At 40.1% G+C, this 21349-nt stretch overlaps 1 protein-coding gene across 1 annotated transcript in view; it reads right to left on the bottom strand.

Annotated features, from left to right (window-relative positions):
- Nucleotides 1-13701: 13701 nt before the first annotated feature.
- LOC124146809 (neuronal acetylcholine receptor subunit alpha-10-like) overlaps nt 13702-21349 on the bottom strand; it is a 45097-nt gene continuing 37449 nt past the window's right edge. Inside the window, exons 5-6 of the mRNA XM_046517274.2 lie at nt 20808-21343; nt 13702-15662 (exon numbers count right to left, since the gene is read on the bottom strand). Of these exons, the coding sequence (XP_046373230.1) occupies nt 15079-15662; nt 20808-21343 (1120 nt within the window). The 3' untranslated portion in view covers nt 13702-15078. The remainder of the gene's footprint in view (nt 15663-20807; nt 21344-21349) is intronic.

Below are 21349 nucleotides of genomic sequence, written 5' to 3'. Positions count from 1 at the left end.
CTCAGGGCGTTTTCAAATGGCCCTCCCATCAAACTTCCGTGTTCCGGGTTCTCTAGTTTTAGAGTACAAGCTTCAGTGATGTAGGTATATTTACAGACATTCAACAACTCTACCTCCACTGTGATTTATCTTTTCAAAGAGGAAGAAGACACTTACCAATCCTGGTGGACTATTTCAATGATAATCCATCTACAAAGTCCCGCAGGACTAGCCCTAGCGGTGAAAGTAATTGACGAATGAAGTGACAAAATAGGGTTTGAATGAAGCAATTGGCGATGGTTAGTTGCAACCCCTTTCAAGGAAATCACACTTGTGGCGGCCTCTATTGTTAAAGGACTTGGCAAGACTTATTCAATGCGCTGTTTGAAGCGATGCAGGGTCTGTTGTTGGGCGAGTCTGGACCTATGCCAGTTGGACTGATTGATCCGATCTGTCATTAATATTCTCCCAAGAGAAGGCACCATTGGTGTACGTAACGACTTCTTTATAACACGCATTGTGTCATTCGCGGCTGTCTAAACACCTGCTAACGGGTCTTGATGAGCTATTCAATCGAGAAATTGAGAATTGAGTCTTTCATTATGGTCCTTGTGTGCGATGGACACACGGCGGCCAGCTAATGACCGTATGAAATAAACGGCCGTATGAAGTAGATGTGTCAACAGCCGGACAAGTAGGCTCAATTGACTGACAATGTGGCCTATGTAATATTATGACGTTTACAGATAGAGAAGTGCTTAAGAGGCACTTTATGTGACTCTAAATGATTATTACTGGAGAGAATTACCTTTCTGTTTCATGGAGAAACATCTTGGCTGCTTACAAGTCCATGGTCGAAAGATGATGTTCATCTCTTTTATTTTGGATAATGTATTTGCAGTTGTCTTGCGAAAGATTTTCAAACTTGTACAGTCATATAACTGCAAGACAACGAGCCTGTGAGGTAACGCTGTTTAAGTAAATGTATACATAAACGCCCGTCAATTATTTTGAAACTGCTTGAACTGAAGCAAGTCATAATTGTAATCTTAATTTGATTATGATGATCCTGTGTTTGTTAGGATCTACCCGTGCTCGTTGATTTAACAAAAGTGGTAATCGTCCAATAGTTGCACCTCTGCAGTCACGTCGTGTTACAATTAGAGATTCTGTTCAAAGGGGCGTACCCAACAACCCACTCGTTTAATTGTTATTAATAATGTACTTTTAGTCTAAAATAATGTTCAATGCAGGATTAAATTGAACTCATCCAATTAATCATTTTATCTAGAACTTGGATTCCCTCGGAACTATTTGCTAATCACGACCATTCTAATAAATATTCATCTACTTCAAAAATAAATTATGTATATGCCTGTATTACTTCATCTGTATCTTTGTTTTGGGAATACAAACATTTACAAGAAATTATCGCCCAAGTTCACAACTATTTTGAACAATAACTTTACATGCCGCTGAATTTTAGTATTCATGTGAATCAAAGTGACACGGTACAACCCGGAGTCGACTTTCATATTATGCTTTGTAAATTGTTTTTGTCAATGCATCTTTAAATAGTGTGTCCTCTCTTACACCAGCTAGAGCCATTTGGTAACAATTATTCACCAGCTGTTAATCACCCACTGGCCTGTTCCGGACAGTGGATTGCCCTACTGGTGAGTTCAAACAAAACCGACCTGCTCACTTTTGAGCTATTGTTTTCCCTGTTCCCCATAGAAATTATTCAAATCATGTCGCCTGGACAATAAGTTTCTGTCAACGTATCTCCAGGAAAATATTACCACATTGGATATTTTTATTATAATAAATATTTTACATATTCGTGAAATGTGCACAATGTTATTATTGCTGTGTTAACAGCAAACTACTTGTCAGTACAGAACATGGTGGTATGGTGTCCTTTTTATGGAAGAGAAATGCGGTCATGAATTTCAAAATTACTCGGTTCTGATTGATTAATCAAGTATCAAATCAAAATAACCACCTCTGATTGACACAGGCGAATTGACGGCTGCATCACCGCCAACTGTGTGTTAGCTTCCGAAGTAGTTATGCTACACACCTTTACTGACTGTTATAAATGTGAGTAAAGTAGAATGATCCAAGACAACAATGTTTGAGCATATACAGCACCATACTTTGTTAATAGGCCAGAGAAATTGTCTCCTTACTTCAGCGCGAAAACACACGCGAAACACTGAACTCAGCCGAACACTGAACACCACACAGTTCGAGTTTAATTTTGTCATGGTAGAATGGAGGTAAACATACCGTGTTTCTCTAAATTTAATATTTGAAACATCACGCTGAGCGTTCGGTTCAAAATTCAATTTAGCGCGGTTAAATCTACAAATAACCTAGCTCCATATTGAAAACACAGTATGTCCATCTCCTAACTCAAACCTCAAACTGTCACAATCACGATCTCTAGTTTAGCACTAATGGGATATGAAATTAACCAGACGTTTCAACATAACCTGTGTAACAGACGCAAACAGAATTTGACACAGAAAATGTGGAAATTTGGATTTAAAGACTGAAACATGTTTGGAGAGCATACGGGTTCCATCCACAGCCCCAAACAAACATCTGCTTCAGATCATTAAGCACAAATAGAGAATGTTTTTTTAGCCATGCGCTACTAAATCTCGCCATATCATAAATTAGAGCACGATCATAGTTATGTTTACCTATGTATATACAGTCATATCAGTTTGACAAGCATATGTTATCTAACCTGTATCCAATTAAAGCTGAATACTGAAATGTAAGCCTCATTATTTCGTTAAGCTACTATATGTGGACGTAAAAAGTCTCAATTAGTGGGGGGCACGGGTGACCTTGTCTTTCAGAAACCTATGATTGTGGGTTCGAATCCCTGTTTGCCACGATTATATTTGTCCGTGCTCATGGGTTTTAACAAAGTGTAAACGTCAAAGACTTGTATCACGTCGGGCTTTCCTCCAACGTCGAGCTGACATGACGTGATATAAATGAAATACTAACTAACTCACAAAACGGAGACGCGGATGATCCATGAGTGCTCTAAGAAGCCGCGTGTGGTTGTCTTCCTTGTAGTTGCCAGGGTACGCCCAGATCCACCCCAATCAGGATTGTCAGCGCCTGGATCCTTGAGCAGCTCGTGCTTTTTACTCAACTCACTCACTCACTCTCAGTTATTAATATTTGGATCTTGTTCATTATAATTCACATCATCAGACCTATAATGACGATGTTAATACATATCTATGATTCGTGTTTTCAAGAGACGATGGAGTAGCATATTGTTGAAGCTAGGGTTTGAACGTCATGCGAAACGTCTCGGGTTCGTTTCCTTGATAGGTGCAATGTGTGAGGGAACACTGTCCTACTGCTAAAGGTGGCTTTGGTGAGGCTCTGTTCTATGGATGATCGCGTGACGTGGTAAACCGAATGGCGTGGAACGTTGCTAAAACTTCCCGGCCCTGTCGTGTGTGGCCGAGGACGATGGGCTGATGTTAAGTTAACCACATTATTTAGTCACATCATGACGTGTCCGCTTGATATGGGAGGAAGGACAAACCGCAGAGGTCGTTGACGTTTGCCATGATGATGAAAACAACGTGAACTGGTGCTAACTTCCTAACCTGCAGGGAAAAAGAAAGTATACGCTTGGAAATTAGATTTGACCAAAAAAGTGAAAACGTTATCAAAACGTTACTAGGATGAAAACAGTCGCCGAAACATTGTAAACCTAAGGTCCAAAACGCAACTCTAATACCCATATCAAATACATCACCATAGAATAACCATTTCTTGGTTTTTATTCATATTTAGCCCATTCAAACATACACGTATACTGTCTTTTGTCAGGGCTAACACTCACAGTACCTTAAACCATAGTCCTGCACCATGACCGTGGAATATATTTATTTTATGAAAAAATAATAATCTAGAAATGCATACAAAAGCAAGTCTAGCCAGTTCATGCTAGCTCTATTGAAATCAGCATAGGGAATTTATTTTATTTTTAGAGTCAAGAAGGATATTGTGTAATATAAGATTTCAGAGACTAAATGTTAGTCTACTTAAACCACTGTGGCAGTCGTTCTATCCTATAGGAAAGACAAACTGAATGTCTGATAGTAAAATGCGGTGGGGTCTCACTTGCCAGGATTTTCTGTGATTCGGACTCTCAATACGGTCAATGGTATAACGTGACTCCAGTCAGGATGACTTCAATCCAATTCAAATAGCAATTTCTCTCACTCCGCGCCACTATTGACACGGACAAATGTATATCTGAGTCCCTTTTCCTCCGAAACGAAGAATATATTTTGATAAAATTCAGAATATATGATGACTACCTCTCTGTAACTAAATGCAATTAATTTTGAACAAAACACAACTGTTTACATTCACGTGTACCATCGCCCATATCATACCGTGAATATCGTATATTGTGAATCTGTAACTAAAGTCATGGAACCCCTTGACTTAAAAACAGAATAAACAAAGCGAAATGAAATAGCTGGGGCTTGTGTGTACCTATCGCCTTTCTCTTGGGACCAGACAAAACGTTCTAAGATGATTGCATCAAGATATCAAAACCAGGATTCGAGCGCTTTCATTTCCTCCCAAGAATACTATTTCTCTCACATACACAGAATTGAGGGTCGTCAAAAGCAAACGGAGGTCTCTAAGAAAACTCCGCGTGATCAGCGAGCGCGTGCCTGTAGACTAACTGGGGGCTTTGCCCCGGATGTCATCGCAAAATGGCTGCTAGGGAACGTAAAGAATACACACAGTACCACCGACAATTCCGAGCGGTGGACCTGGATCGATGGGATCACTCACTCAGAGACTATCAAATATAAGTCCTGTGACAGGGAAAACCAATGTTGAAATGATGAGCTGAGCGATGATAGGCATTCTATAGAAATATCGAATGCCAACTCTATGAATAACTTTAGTAAATGATATTGGAGGGTCGCGTTTGTTGAAGGGACACAGTAATTTGTGGCGTCTCAAATTGGCAGGGACCTTATGTTATAGAAATTTGTTTTGGTCACTAGACGTGCTCCAGCCAATCCCAATAAAAGAGTGAAAATTAAATTTTTTCGCAAAGTATATCAATAAAAAGTATCTTGGAACAATGGTACACTTTGATCCTTCCCGTCATTGATCTGGGAAACCGCCGTGCCAAGATGGCAAGGGTTACCCCCCTTGATACAGTCTTCAAGTTACCAGGAATAGCGGCACTGTGCTAAATGTCGATGCATACATATTACTGTGGAAATTTCAAGGACAAATGTTGAACAGCCATGTTTCACAACTCTTGAAGCTCTAATCTAAACTGCAACAGGTTTCACTAGAAAGAGAGGTACCGACGTGACTTCATCTGCAGTGCATTAAGCTGGTTAAGTTGTATAGTCCCAGAATATTCAACCCAAGGTGTGAAAGAGGCATTTTAACCATTGGGTTGCACATGTGTTTAACTACACAAGAACAAATTAGACTCTGTCCCCGTTAATGTGTATTTACTCCCTATATATGCCATTCTACTAATACTGCGTCTGGCAAAGATACGGTGTCAAAGTTGTCAGGTTTGGCAACCAATAGAAAATGGGCCCTCCCGACAAGACAATGCCCATTGTAAGAAGATATGCTGGTGTTAATTGCTGGTAATTTGCAAGAAGCCTTTCCTTAACAAGTACGAAATGTCCCATCCCTACTGATAGGCTGTAATTTACTTCCAGCCAGGGAAAAGGGTGAAATTTCACATTGACACAATCGATTTGTAGATTGCTTTAATCGATGATTCAGCTGTGTTTTACGCTTCGAGTCTTTTATAGCCATGACTGCTGAAATGAAAAAGGATGCTGTAATCCCATCTGAATCAGAGATATAACAGAAATTCGATCACAGAATTTAATGGATTAGAGAGTCCCAAGAGCAGGAAGACCCCTTGTGATGGCTGTCGAAATGTGAGGACTTCAATACGTGGACTGGGTATTGGTACCGTATTTTATGACACATTTGCCCTGAACATACCGGCATCGTGAGGGATCCATTTCAAGAGTAATTGCTGATATATATATATTAAAACCACAAAGTTCCACGGCGTTGTTGTATCATACCCTCTAAAGGATGAGTATTTATATTTGCTTAATGAGATTTCTCTATGTGATCCTTGATGAATTCATAAAACGTAGGGTGTGGTGGAGGTAATCTGGTGGTTGAAGCGTTCCCTCGACTCACCGAAGGCTCGTGTTCGATACCAGTGTAGCCCATTTCTGGTGTCCCCCCGCCGTGACATTGATGGAATACTGCTAAAAGCGTCGTAAAAGCATACTCACTCACATGGGTATTTGTGAAGCATGTTCCTGGTGTCAGTGATATTGCTTAAATATTGCGTGAAGCGGCATAAAACATAACCAAACCACTCACTCATAGTACTTATCGAATGTTTGATCTGAAGAATAACCTAAAGGATGGAAGTTTGCGCGACGAGGGGCTGAAATCCAGCTGGGATCACAAAATTATGCAGATTCACTATGGCTTTTTTCACGGCGGCCTATGGGCCCGTGAAGATCCGGGGTAGAATAGGTCTTCAGCAACCCATGCTTGTCGTAAGAGGCGACTAACGGGTCGGGGGTCAGACTCGCTGACTTTATTGATGCATGTCGTCGTATCCTAATTGGAGGGATCGATTCCAATGATAGCAATCACTGAATAGTCTGGCCCAGACTCGATTATTTACAGACCGCCGTCATTATGGCTAGAATATTGCTGAATCCGGCGTTAAACAACAAACAAACAAACAAACACAGCGGCTTATGGGTAATTTACGGCGGGCTGTAAGTAATCGAGTCTGGAGTAGACCGACCCGTGACTAAAGCGGTTCTCATGCTCAACATGTAGTATTCATTTACTGTCATTCGCCCTTTAGAGACATACGCCTTTCATATCGACCAAAGAAGATCTTCTTAACACAGAACTGAACGGTTTGTCTGTCATACTGTGCATGTGATCAATGGATGTGTTGTGTTGTTGTCACCTGTCTCATTGCGTGTCATCAGGGTTGACCGAGAGACACTGTTCTGGTTCATCTTTTCAGATATAAACACCTGGTGTCATCACAATGCGATAGCGCTTCAAAACACGTGCGTGGCATATGGCCTTCAAACTTGTTTACTATTTCCGTGTTTTTTCATGATGAATATTTCGACCAAACCCCTGTGGACAAAGAGAACCATTTCAAAAGCTATCCATACATCTGAAGCCCCCTTTCTAACAATTCCATAAAAAACATAGCCTCTACCATGAGTTCGCCGATAAATCGCATATTCCATAAAAAATATTACACTGGATATTGGCGGTTCAAGTATTCTAAACCACACTGGTCTGGGTTGTATTTCTTTAGAGACCAAACCATAAAACTTGCCCTTGAAGGCTTCAAAGCTTCACCCAGTCACTTTACTTTGCGTCGAAGAAGGCCCTGCGACGAATATGGATATGTAGATAGCTGTCGGCACCACGCATGAAAAAACTAATCGGGAAAAGAGGATTAATTGCTGGAGGCATTACTCAATACAAGCGATTAGACCTAATCCATCAGCTGACTTTCTTCCTATTAGTGGGTCTCGTGCATCTTAGGTAAGCTCGTGTATAAATATCACATTGTTGATAAACTAATGCATCCTATGTATACATTTATGCATGTAAAAGGTCACACATGTAGCATACCCTGTCGTTGGAGTCAGTCATATGTACTATGTGTATGGAAAAATGTCAGGGATACATTGCGTCATGCCTCATGAATGAATTCTGAATGCCAATAAGAAAGTGGTCAAATGTAACAAATGCTATATTTGAGATAACACTTTCGTAGTAAAATACAGATTCTTGTACTTTTGGGGGTTGAGTCCCGTCCGGGGTTCGAACCCACCCTGCAAGAGTAAGTTACCTAATCGCCAGCACGCAAAGTCAGCGATTAACCACTCAGCCACCGAGACTTCAACAACTGGTGGCTGAGTGGGTCAGATCGCTGACTTTGAGTGCTGGCGATATCTTAGAGACACGTATACTGTGATGTGTACATGTATTGACTTGTTTTGTATTTGTTTCGGCAGGGAAATCGAGACTGACTATTCTCCGGCTTATATTTACTTAGACTAGGTGGATGTTTCTGCTGGTGGACTGACGTGCCCCAGTTTCATCATAAGCTCAGCAGTTCTTATCAATTATACCGAGTCAACTACAACAGTAATGTGAAGGCCAAACCTGGTCATCACTGTCATGCAACTAAAAGTAACAAAACTATTTCCATATTCATAAGAAATCTCTGCTAAAAGTAGTGTCGATTGCACGATTCCGACTACATCATGAGCACATAGTGATGGTGCCGGGTGATGGACAAGGTGAGATTATCCTGACCCTCCAGTGGTACCCGTCACAAACACAGTCAAAGGCAATTCAATTGTTCACCTGAAAACAAACACGGGCCATACGGTACAATTCAAAGTAGAAAATTGCATCCAACATAATGTTGTCACCGTTGCGATAACCAATGTATTTCTGAAAAGTTTCTTGACGTGTGATAAGGGTGATACTGGTTGGGCAGAACATGCTTACCCTTTTCGCGAACAAAGGGTCTCATCACTGAGTTTGAGTCATCCATTCACCGAAAATTTTACCTTTTACTATCAATGGTCGTGCTTTAGCCTTGTGGTTGAAGCGTTCGCTCGTCATGCAAAAAACCTGGTTCGATTACTTCCACAATGTGCGACGCCCTTTTCTCGTGTCCACTGCGTGATATTGCTGGAATATTGTGGGAAGCGGCGTAAAACCATACTTAAGCACTGATTATTATCCAGCGTTGACGTTGGATATTTATGTGTAAGGAAACGTAATATGTCAGGGTCACGCTGTGATAGAAGTAAGCTTGTAACTGATATATATATAAGGCTACGTCTTGTGTGTCCAATCCTGGTCATTAACTAATGCCAAAATGATTAGAGGCATACGTGTATGTTCTAGGAACCTGTAGCATTATGTCAACATACATAACATGATACACAGTACGTGTCCATGAATTAGTGAACAGTTACAGTCTCAGTTATATCAAGGTGGCACCCTAAGGTGAACCGGAAATAACACAAAATATGTGTGGTGCTGACAAACTTAGAATCATAATTGAGGACAAGCTGCGACTGAAACCATTCCGCGGATCCTGACACGACTAAGTAGCGCAACTCAGCGTTGCATTAAAACCACTGTTCAACCGTGTCCTCTCATGCATCAGCGATAGGTGAAGAATTCTCGAACGGACTGATATAATACAGCGAGTAACGAACACATCAACATATTCCCATTAAAATGACAGGACTAAGGTATCACCTACTTACAATGGCTACACCCACAGCTTTACTCTTTTTCACTCTGAAGAATTTTCAAAAACACCACCTGTGTCTAGTGTAATCTAGTTTAAGTAATTCGATGAGGGTTAAAAGGATATAGCAGTTTGAAACCTTCACCACAAGCTTTAAGGTGATCCTTACACACGGCAGGAGTAGGTCTTCCTTGGCGATCATTAGCACGGAGATAATCTCACATTAAAAAATCTCATATCATACGGATAATAAAGAAGCAGTGAAAATGTACGTCCACATAGGGTACTATGAACGTACTGATTATTGCCTTGATAATTTCCTTTGGTTCTGCTTCACTTCCTGTAATAGAAGAATGTCCACGTCCTTGCACATCACACATCTGAAAGACACCGAAATGTCTCTCTCATCTCGAATGGAATTAAACGTCTTTGGGGGAAAACAATCACCATCCATTCCAACTCTCCCTGCTGATTCCATTTGATGCTGTTTATTTCAATATATTCATTTCAATTAAACCCTGCTTAAGTCTCTAATTTCTCCTTACTGAAAGTTTGATCCCTGTATCAAAGAAAGTTGCCTCCCCGAGCGCGATCAATGATTGTGGCTGGGAAGAGAGTTCGGTCCTATTCCACACACGATTAGGCCACGTAGGCAATTTTGCAGTTCAACGGTGTTAGCCGATCTTGAAATCAATGTTCCTCATTACTCAAGAAAAAAGAAGCTTTGTAAAGGCTTGTGTATGCTTGGGTTGCCGCCTTCCCTTATCGGTGATTGCGCATCGTGGACTGGAAGATGCTGTACCATTGATAGGGGCAGCCTACTATTCTATTGGGGTGAAAACAAATTGAGATTAGTCCAAGCTTGTGAAAAAGGGTGTTGTATAAAATAGCTAGCGAGAGTAAATCAGGATTCATGTCATTTCCCATGTATCAACTTGTTTAAGCACAAACAGGTCTGTGGAGCTGGAAATGTCATCTGTTAAGTTCAGTCTAGCGGCACTTACTTAAAATGATGACTATTGACTGACCACAGCTTAGCGTGGTGCCTTAGCCTCCTCGAGTGTTAATATGTTTTCTTACAGACATATCGAACCATTGGATTTCGGGGATGTGAGAAAATCGCTACTGCTTGTTGCACATGTGAATGGACAATGTTTATTTAGTTAATGAGCAAGATTACCGAATTGTTTGCACGCGTGAAAAGATGAACATGTAACGGACATGATCAGATGATACCGCAGACATGTAGGCACCTGCGGCAGTTTGCACTGAATTGCAAGTATATGCATGTAACTGTCGTATAAAGTGCTCGTCAGAAGATTGCATTCACTTATCCTAACTCAAAACGATGACATAATTCTAGAATGTTGCATTGTTTAGCACCAGTGTTTGACATCAAACCTAACCTTGAACATATGCGTATGATTTGTTCAATGCTATGGATGTATACAGTTTGTGAGGTTGTGTGTGCGTTATGCGTGTGCGTGCGTGCGTGCGTGCGTGCGTGCGTGCGTGCAGTATCAATGTACTGTATAACTTAGCATGTGTTACTATTCTTAACTGTGCAGTGCATAAAGGACATACTTCATAAATAGTTTTATGCTCAGTCATTTGGCGTTTCCATACGCCTCATCAGGTCCATGATTGTGACGTCATAAGGACAGTACTTAACGTTGCATGATGTTAACGTCTAATCCCTATGAGCAGGCAGTGCTTACACAGTGTTGCACCACGTTAGCTTCAACCTGTATCTCGACTACAGGTTGCATACAATGTAACAGAAAGATCAATACGGCTTCTTTAAGGAAATAGCTTCACATCAGGACAGGTTTTACAATTTAGTACACATGACATAATGGCTCTTTTCCTTCCTTGTCTGAATATTTTCAAAAAAATCAATTATACTTAATAAAAGTAAAGTATCTCAAGTGCACATACCGATCTACATATGTATGAGAAAATGGAAATGAAAAACAGGCACAATTAATAAGGCCAGCATACCTTCGAGGAAACCGGCTTTGGGATAAGCGTAGTCCCAGTGCTCATAACACGGGGATTCTAAACAAATGACGAATTCCTCATTTTGATGAACTCGACGGTTCTTGTAGTGTTGCATATTGATCTGCAGATGACGCTTAAGTTTACGACCTGAATCCCGTACAACAGATAGGCGGGTTAAGGAATGATGGAATGTATTGATGTATCTTGATTGAATGTATTGATGTAGCTTGATTGAAAGCCATTTCTACCATTGGTACGCAGCGATGGCCACGTTGTTGGACCACTACCAACACGATCTGTTAACGAATAGGTAACATTATAAAATTGTACATTACCGGGTGAAATATCCGTCCCTTAATGCAAACGATTAATATTATTAATGTATTCTAGTAGGTGACTTTGGTAACTTGCGTGTAACTTTTGATGTGAATATAATGTGATTACAGCCTAAATTCCCGTCAAGTATCTGCGCCAATTAATATTTTTGTGTCCATTGAGTGGAGCGTATTTAGAGAATAAAGAACAGGCAGGCGGAACTGCTTCGGAATAATTATGGTCTTGAGATTGGTCCAGGGGAGCAAATACTTGCATGTGCCGAATGCTATTGACACCGGGAAGCGGCCTTCCAATCACTACTGGTAGGCCTGATCAACTAACGATGGATGTTAACATGTTAAGCATAGTGGTGTACATCCTTCTAGAGCATAATAAGATATTTTAACGAATAACGTGTAGCTATGATATTAAACAAGATGTTTTAGGAGCTGTCAATGTTCAAAACTTGCTAATTCTTGTGTATACAATCTGAAAAAACGTATGTATATACCACACAAAGATGTTCCAAGTAAGGTCATGATATCCCCTATTTAATCTCATATTTGTGTGATTAGCATTCAATAAACATGATCTAATGCATCAACTTATTTGAAGTGTGTACTACATTAATACTCCTTCACTCGTAATATTATTTTCAAACTTTAACGACAAAATGATACTCCAGTGTATGTTTATTCACACGTACAAATGTACCTTGAGGCTTAGGTGTCAACTCAGTACACGATCAGAGCGTTTAAGTTAAATGTATTGAGTGAGTGAGTGAGTTGGGTTTAACGCCGCTTCTAACAGTATTCCAGTTATATCGCGGCGTGTCAGCTTAATGTGGGAGGAAGGCCCAAAGTGATGCAGGTCTCAGACGTTTACCACTTCGGTGAAACCCACAAGCACGGGTATGGTGCTGACAAACCTAGAAACATAATCGGGGCGAACCGGGATTCGAACCCACGATCATAGGTTTCTGGCGTGCCCAAGGGACGCAACTCTGCACACCGAATCGCGGCGCCTTAGACGTCTGGGCCACCCGTATAATTGGGTAATTATATCTATTATAAGGTCGTGTACGTATGTACAATTGTTACATATATCTGTAAACAGATAAAACGTCAAAGCCAGGGAAACATCTATTTTTTATTCCGAAATTTACTATATTGAACTTCATGCAGAAAAGCATGATTTTGTTCTTTTGAAAAAAGTAGCTATATTAATTCCATGTTCAGGCAGAGCATGGGCAAAAATCTATTTCATCACGGTGATTTATTTGCTTTTTGTATCTATTGAGTCACGTTATATATTCGTTTTAAACGTTAGACGATTAAGGAAATAATTTAGTTCCTTTTCCGGCGTAAAAAAATCTCAGCTTTTGTTTTTTTAAAACATGGATTTGCTAAGTCGACGTCTGTACATAAGCGATAAGGCGGTATGATATATAGCCGACATAGGGCACAATGCTAATCAATGTTCTGTCTCCAGAATTCATGTTCTAATTTAGACGTCATTGTGGAATATCTATCAGTATCCCTATAATGATCAATACCAGACAGTACCATCATACCACGACAACGATTGCGTTGCAAAACATAAATTGGGATGGTGTTCTGAGAATAAAAGACAATAGTTATGGTTTAATGCTTTCGAATAGTTGTCTGAGGATTGGCAGATCTCCCGACAATTGGTTATCTCAAGCCACTTCCTAAATACAGTGTTTTCACATCCACTTGTTAAGTGGGTGCAGCTCCAGACCGATCTGAACCCGTTTGATGTACAACCATTGTATTGGCTTTTTCCAACAGATAATATGCGTCATCTATGAATGCAGCAATGGGCAAACGACTGCGTGGTTGACGACCAAGAACCACTGAACACTCAGCAATATGACAGCCCAAACAAGCACCGTCCTAGAAAGAGTGAGTGAGTTTGGTTTTACACCGCTCTTAGCAATATTCCATCACTATCACGGCAGGTCTTTGAAAGAACATTTGAACAATATACAATTATCTTTGTCAAAATATATACATTTATTTCACTTTCTATTAATGACATATCTACCCATGTGTAAATAATGAGCGTTTATATAAAACATGTGTTATGCTGAATGATTAATGCTGTTATTCATTGAAGCCTGTGTGATACAAGCAAATAGCTTTGCATGAGAAACAATGTTTTAGTACAAGACGTCATACCAGAATAATAGTACAGTCATGGATACATGATCGTGCAGATGTTATGATACCAATACCCTTGGACAAATAATACCAAGCAAAGCCATATTAACAAAACAGTTTAGTAGAATACAAAAGGTACATTTATGAACTGGTGTCCCGTCTCATCCTCCTGGTGAGAAATAAGGGACCGACTATTTGACATTCTAAACAATGAGCCTGAAATGTTTTGTTAGAAAAACAACAATGTATTTTTTGTGGCAAACAAATTTCTTTCAACAGTCTGAAATACGACTATTTCTTTCAAGAATTTTCGGGGACATTTTTTCCCCCATAAAATCCCAGAACCCCTCAGAATATCAAATGGTCGGTCTCTTGGCAAGATGAAACAAATTAAAGCACATATTGAGCACATATAAAACATACATAAATCTAAAGTGTTCACCTGATGATACCAATAATACGCCAGCACATTACATACATAATAGCCCGGACAGGTTCTAGCAGTGGTTTTGTTTGTTTCTTGTTTAACGACGCCCTCAGCAATATTCCAGCTATATGACGCCGGCTAGACGATCCAGTGATGATGAACATCGGTCTCCGCAATTGACATGCATCAACCAAGTCAGCAAGCCTCCCAATCCCATTTGTCACCTCTTACGACAAGCACGGGTGGCTGAGAACCAATTCTAACCCGGATCTTCACGGGGATCATGTGAACTAAGTTCTCTTGTATAACACACGAATAGGCAAAAGAATGAAGCTTATGAAGCAGTATTACAATTGCCTTTGCGAATTCGTGTAAAAACAATTTCCTGGCCTATTTGTTTGAGCACAAAAATTACCCTTTTTTTGCTTCAAAACGATCAACTTTCAAATATCACAGAAAGAATAATAACAAACAATAAATCAGCAAGAATATATCATATACAATGTACATGATAATAGATGTATGTGTTTTCCGTCTGTATTAGTACAATGAGTTTGTCAAAATTCTTAGTTAAGAATTAACATACCATTCCTTTCTATATTGTGTAGAATACACTAAATATAATATCTTTTCTCAACTTGATTCATCTGGTTCATGCAACAGAAATACATTCATGTCCAACCATCCTCTTTTGGTGTTTCGGCATGAATGGTCGTACATCATTCTGTTCAAAAGAGCAAGGCGACTGTCGAAATTCAGTTGATCCCACCACTCATAGATCACGGGCTGTAGTCACTAATGGCTGTCGTTTTAGTCATAGGGCTGATGATAAGAAGCACAAACGTTGACACCAAGGTTATTGTCAAGAAGATGGAGAAGAAGAACTTATCCATCACTCGAGCAATTTCTTGCCATTCATTCACTGCCACTCGTTCTGCGCGGCCCCTTTCATATGCTTCCATAAGAAGTCTCAAATATCGAACTATTTCTTTCTCCATAGTAGCTACAGGATTAGAACTTGGGACACCACCATTAGACGGTGTACCGCCTGCTCTCGGTCTTTGTCCCGACTCCACGAGGCCGTTCATGTGCAGGTCCAGCCTATGAGGATCATTCTGATAGTCTGTCCTTACATCTGCTGACGGGTCTTCGTGAACCTCTTGGAAACTTGGTCTACTGGGCCTCTCACGCCTGCCGAGATAGTTGAGTCGCATACAGAGAATCTTGCCCACAATGTTTGCTATGAACTTGATACAGACGGGAGGACGGTTGAGCAGGCCCCCCTTGTGGTGACAGTTGAGTACAAATACTGACAAGGCAACAGAAATGGCACTCATAGCCATTATGACGGTCAGGTAGATACCTGCAATGTCAAAGGGGACGATGAAAGAATTTGAATGACTATAGTCTTGGAAAATCATTTTTGACAAATTATTCATTTAGTTTAAGATACAACTTACATATACGAGGTAAGTGTGTGTGTGTGTGTTTCAGTTTGTTTGATATTTAACGCCGATTTCAGCAATGTTCCAGCTATATGACGACGGCCTGTATATAATCGAATCTGGACCAGACAATCCAGGGATTGATATTACGAACAACGTTCCAAGCCGCCAGGGTACGTTGCCACACCATCAACAAAATCACCGAGTATACCCACCAACCATTATGTCACCACGCGGGTTCTCAATTTAGTCACCCTTATGACCAGCAATGGGTGCTGGTCATATTCTGCCCTCGGTCCCCATCGGGTAACACTGGATCAACACCGATAATTAATGTTAGTTGAATATAATATTGCATTGAGGCAACAAACTGACCAGTATCCAATTACACAATTCCCACATAAGCCGGTTTTGCAGGTCAAAGACATCCGATCAAATACGATCAACCCTATACTGCCCATAATATTATTAGCCATAACCACTGTTCTTTGGAACACGGAAACCTGAACTAGGGATTACAATTCATGAACTATTTCACAAGATAACATAGAGATTTCCCTACTAGCAACAGCAAACTACTTGAAACCATCTTCGCGCTGTATGCGTGACATATTCAGCAAATATATTGATCAATTTGTCATGCTCCTGCTTAGTAGCACTTCCTTAAAAATCAATGATGAAAACGTGCCGGTTTTTGTTTGTAGAACTAAGTCTTATGAGACATAACTTGAGAGGACGCATATGTTAGGATCTGTCGCATACATGTATTCATTTGTGTTGGTCTTATTTAAATAGTCTCATTTGAATAGGATGTAAAATGAATAACAATATTTATTCATATTCTTGTAAATACGGCAAGTCATAATACAGGTTATCAAGGTAAGCTCAGCATTGTCATATTGTTTCACCCTCCGCAGCCTTAACGATGGCACGAAATCGCCATTGTCATCAAATCTGTAAATATCGTTATACGCAACTCACTTACCCATTGTAAAGTTAAACCCTTAACACTACCCATCATTACATTCCATTCTAAATTCAATCCTAATAGACCCTTCCATCGTCTAGGAAAGATTCATCCAGACACGGACATCTTTGATAATACCATCTGAGGACACCAATTTCACCCTGCTATAATTGGTCCGTATTTCAGGCTGTTACTTCATAACATGGGAATGTCTATTCAAGCAGCAACCATGATAACCCAGTTATCAATAGCCCTCATGTCGATGTTTCGATACCTTTTGAAAAAGCGACCCTATCAACCCTGGCTACCATTCGTTAAGTACATTCATTAGTCCTGGTGCTGAAACCACAAGGGGGCATTCTATGAGTGAGGACTAATAGAATTGCGACTGATCTATACTGTGGCACTTCAGCAGAAGACAGGACAATAAATCTCAAGAGGAGACTCGATGCAGCTGACTTTGAAGCCACTACGACAATCTCCTTATGAGACATTACAAGATTAAGACATCTTGAGAAGAAAGTGCCACCACACTTCATCCTTTACTAATAACTGACACTTTTGGAGGTAACAAGATGTAATTTTGAAACACTTTGATAAAATGTAACCCTCCCATTTGACAATTTCTCTAGCATCGCCTTTGATTCAATTGAATCTTCCGCGGTAGTTTGTTTAACGAATGGCCAATATGAACCTTGAGGTCACAATAAAGCTTTTTCGGTTGTCCATGTTCGACACCAATTACATTACGTGAAAAATTTAATTTATGTTTAACATCGATATGTTTGATCCCGAAACGTACATTATGTTGATGGACCGAAATATCCTGGCAACAATTCCTGAAAAAATTACCGACAAAGACATCTAAATGGCATCTCCTACTCTGCAAGGCTCCGATATCTTATAGTGTTTGTATAAAACAACGTATACGCTGTCATGAGATCCGCCGGACGGTAGCATTTGTCTGCGGCAAAATTGTCTGATCTAAGATTCAATCGGAGACGATGCAGTATAACTTGATCAGTGTTTCCCCGATTACGCACGATTTATAAGTTTTTTTTAGTATCATAAAATCGTATATACGTTGTGTGGCAAAGGCTGCCAATCGATACGCGTGTCATTAGCAGGAGCATGGTAGGAAGCATGACTTGCCATGTCGTGGGGGCCATGATCGGAACATTGTAGACACCATGGTTACCACTGAACAGACACTTTCATATTCTTATCAAAATACATTTTGTGACAATTGCCACTGTTACTTTAACTGTATGTTTCACAAGCCTACAGTGCATGTATAAAGAAACATTCTATACATCTATCTGTATTTTATATTTAGAACCTCCTCTATCTATATTTTCCATTTTATATTCTAGAATATATAGTTTTTAAACTTTATTCAATATTAACATTGGTACTATATTCAGGTTGGTCATACGCCATTGATTTATACACAATTTTACCATTAATGCATAAATATATTTTTTTAAATAACGTCGATATTGCAAGTACTCAAAAACACAGCTGAACTGAAGAGCCATTTCAAAGGTTAGATAAGGTGTTTTAAGTGTATCCCGCGTGCACTGACATTTAAGAGACGGATTCTTCCAGGTTAAAGGGATAGTCACAAAGTCTGTCTGTAATTACCAGTAACTAGCAATCAGGATCGCTGATAGAATCTCTAAAACTACAGTGAATAGACTCGATGGTTCGTTTACCATTTCCGACAAAGACTGCTTAAAGGGGCCAGTTTCAATTACATGTTAAATTACACGTGTCGTAATGATACTAAAGATAAAGGGGGATAAATGTCATCTGGACGCGTCCTCATTCTAGAAGTGTATCTGATCTGTTCAAAATATCTTATTCTAAATGTGGCAATTGTTAATGAGTTTAATTCTGTGTAAATGTAATGCACAAAAAGTCTGATACCGGAAGGAAGAATGATTAGATTTTCAAGACGAGTTTGATCAATGGCATTTTGATGCAATCGTTCGTGCCTAAGGTGTTTTACAAAGAAGCCTCTTACGCTACCCACAGTATATGCAAGATTCTTTGTCCCTGTAACCTTTCGCAACCGTTCTCTGTAGCGTAATTGCGATGCAATTTTTGGAAGTGGTGTAAGGAGTTTCTGTTCCAAAAGCTCCGCGTGCCTTCAAGAATGCAATAAAAGTGCTTTATTGAAGCATATGCGCTATTATATTCTAGAATTCAGAAGTTTGAAGAGGTAATATAGAAATCGATGGATCTCGTAATGTTTGTTTGGAAGATTTTGTAAGATAATATTCATCTGTTGGACTGGAATCCTATTTTCAAATATATTATAACTGTCGATTTGTGCGAAATATAGTTAGCTTGAATTCTTGTCATTATCAGGAAACATGTCCCAATGAAATAGTTATTACCCATACAAACTAAAACTCCTTTAGTTTCAAGACAGCGACTGAGTGGGTGTATATGTACTGTTGTCCGTCGCTTTAGGCACTATTTCAACAATATTACACTGTGGGACAACACAAATGTGGGCTGCACACCGTCTACCGTTGTTGGGAATGTCTTCGACTATTAGCTAACACGCTAACCACAGAGCTACCATCCTGTCTAAAGTGGTAACGAGTGTCATAAATGTTAATATAGGTCTCAGCAATATAAACACACATATATAATATTAATCAATAAATGTACAATTGAAATACCAATGAAATCAGCATCACCATAGTGCAACTGCAACACTACAATTGAAGCGTAATTTCCCTACAACTTATTTAGTCTTGAGTTTTTATTTTAGAAAATAATTAACTGATCCTACGTGTAAAATATAGTCCAGAATCACTCGTTGCCAAACATGCCATGTGAAGTCAGAAACCACCCTTGGTCTCTCAAATACTGTTTTCTTAAGTCAATTGACAAAAGGGATTATAAGCATACGCTCGAGGATATACGGAGTAACAGCAAATATTGGTGGTATTCACCGTACGATATGTACTCGCAAGAGCCACTTACGCCCTCCTTTGTTGCCAATAATGTCCGCTATATGAACAGACCAATGTGGTAACATAGAGGACGTCTAGACTTAGTCAATGGCGATGATGAAAGTTTCCCGAAGACGTGTTCCAGCTTTGAAAGGTGACATGTAGAACCGGTTGTCGTTCAATGAACATCATGATTCCATCAGTGGTGATGTTGGCAAATGTCTAATGGTGGGTGTACTCTGACGGGGTAGCAGTCATAGTTCCCCTATTCAAGTCTTGGATGAATCACTTCAACCTCTGAGTAACAAGACAGTTTTGGGACAGTTCCAGTTTCGTGTTTGGCTAAGATTAAGCTAAGTGGTACTTTTACTGCGACGCGACAAACCTGACATCTAAGACTGATCTAAATCATTAGATGGAAAGACTAACAATATGGTCCTGAATAAGTGTTTGTAGGAAGTTATTGCCAGGTGAATCCTACAATTTCGGAAAACGTATTACAACATGTATCACGCAATGCTGTCCCCTACCCCAACCCGATCTCTAACCCGCCATCCAAGTTTCTTATGTTTATACTCCTCATCATCACACATTGCATCGCTACCATAGCTACGTTCGTTTCTAACGTTCTCCTACATATTCTGGTATAAATGGTGTATCGCTTCGTCGAGTGACAGGAACTAACAGCAAATGTACTAGTCCAGATGAAATACAATTTACATGTCTGCTGACCTTTTCATATGCCAATAACAGTGTGATTTCAGATAGTGCACTCTCAGTTACCATCGTTTTGTTTGAATGCCTTCAGTTGTGAATGGTAAAGATTACAAATTTGATCTTGGAAGTGGTATCACATGCGGGCGAGACAGGTTAAACTAAGATATCATTGCATACATTTTTTAAACGTCGTGACTCAGGTTACAGGTCTGACGCAGTTGCGTTTACAGTATTAAACAAGGGGTATCAATAACCAGAAAGACGGTTATTTCAACACGTTCACACCCTAAGTGTGCCATGTTGAATAACCCTCACCTAATATGCTTCTATACACACACATTTATACAAATTCAGAAGCCGATTTCGGTCATACATGTTTCAGAGGATTCTTCATGGGTCTGTTTACTCACCTATAAGGGGTATATATTCCGATGTTGGTGGCATATTTTCCGCCACCAGCAGCATAAACACTGAAAACGCTAGGAGTACTGTGAGCCCGAGTGTGACCTTCTCCCCAGAATCCGGGGGCAGGAGGAAACCCGTTAGAGAAAGGCTGGACAGTAACATACACGGTATTATCACGTTGAAAAAATAGTACAACACTCTCCTCCTTAAATGGATATAGAACGTCACATCCGGAAAAGGTTCATCGCAACAGGGGTAAAATATAACGTTTCGAACAACCTTGGTATCCACTAGAGTCCATTCTCCATTGTCCACAAAGTTGGACAGATCGACCTCCGATGTTCTGTTGAGCACGTCCACCTGGAATCCATCGTACGCCCAAGACCCCATCTTCAGACGGCACACCTGGTCATCGAAAGGGAAGTAGGTGATGTCCATCTTACATGATGACCGAAAACGTACGATGGGTGGCCAAAACACGTTGCCGTCATTGCCAACCATTGCCAGACTGCGCATGTACCTCTTGTTATGGTTGTCCACGCTGGAA

Source organism: Haliotis rufescens, unplaced genomic scaffold (genome assembly GCF_023055435.1).
Source record: "Haliotis rufescens isolate VD_foot unplaced genomic scaffold, xgHalRufe1.0.p SCAF_1, whole genome shotgun sequence".
In the NCBI taxonomy this organism is placed as follows: Eukaryota; Metazoa; Mollusca; class Gastropoda; order Lepetellida; family Haliotidae; genus Haliotis; species Haliotis rufescens.
This window is presented reverse-complemented; position numbering and strand designations above follow the sequence as displayed.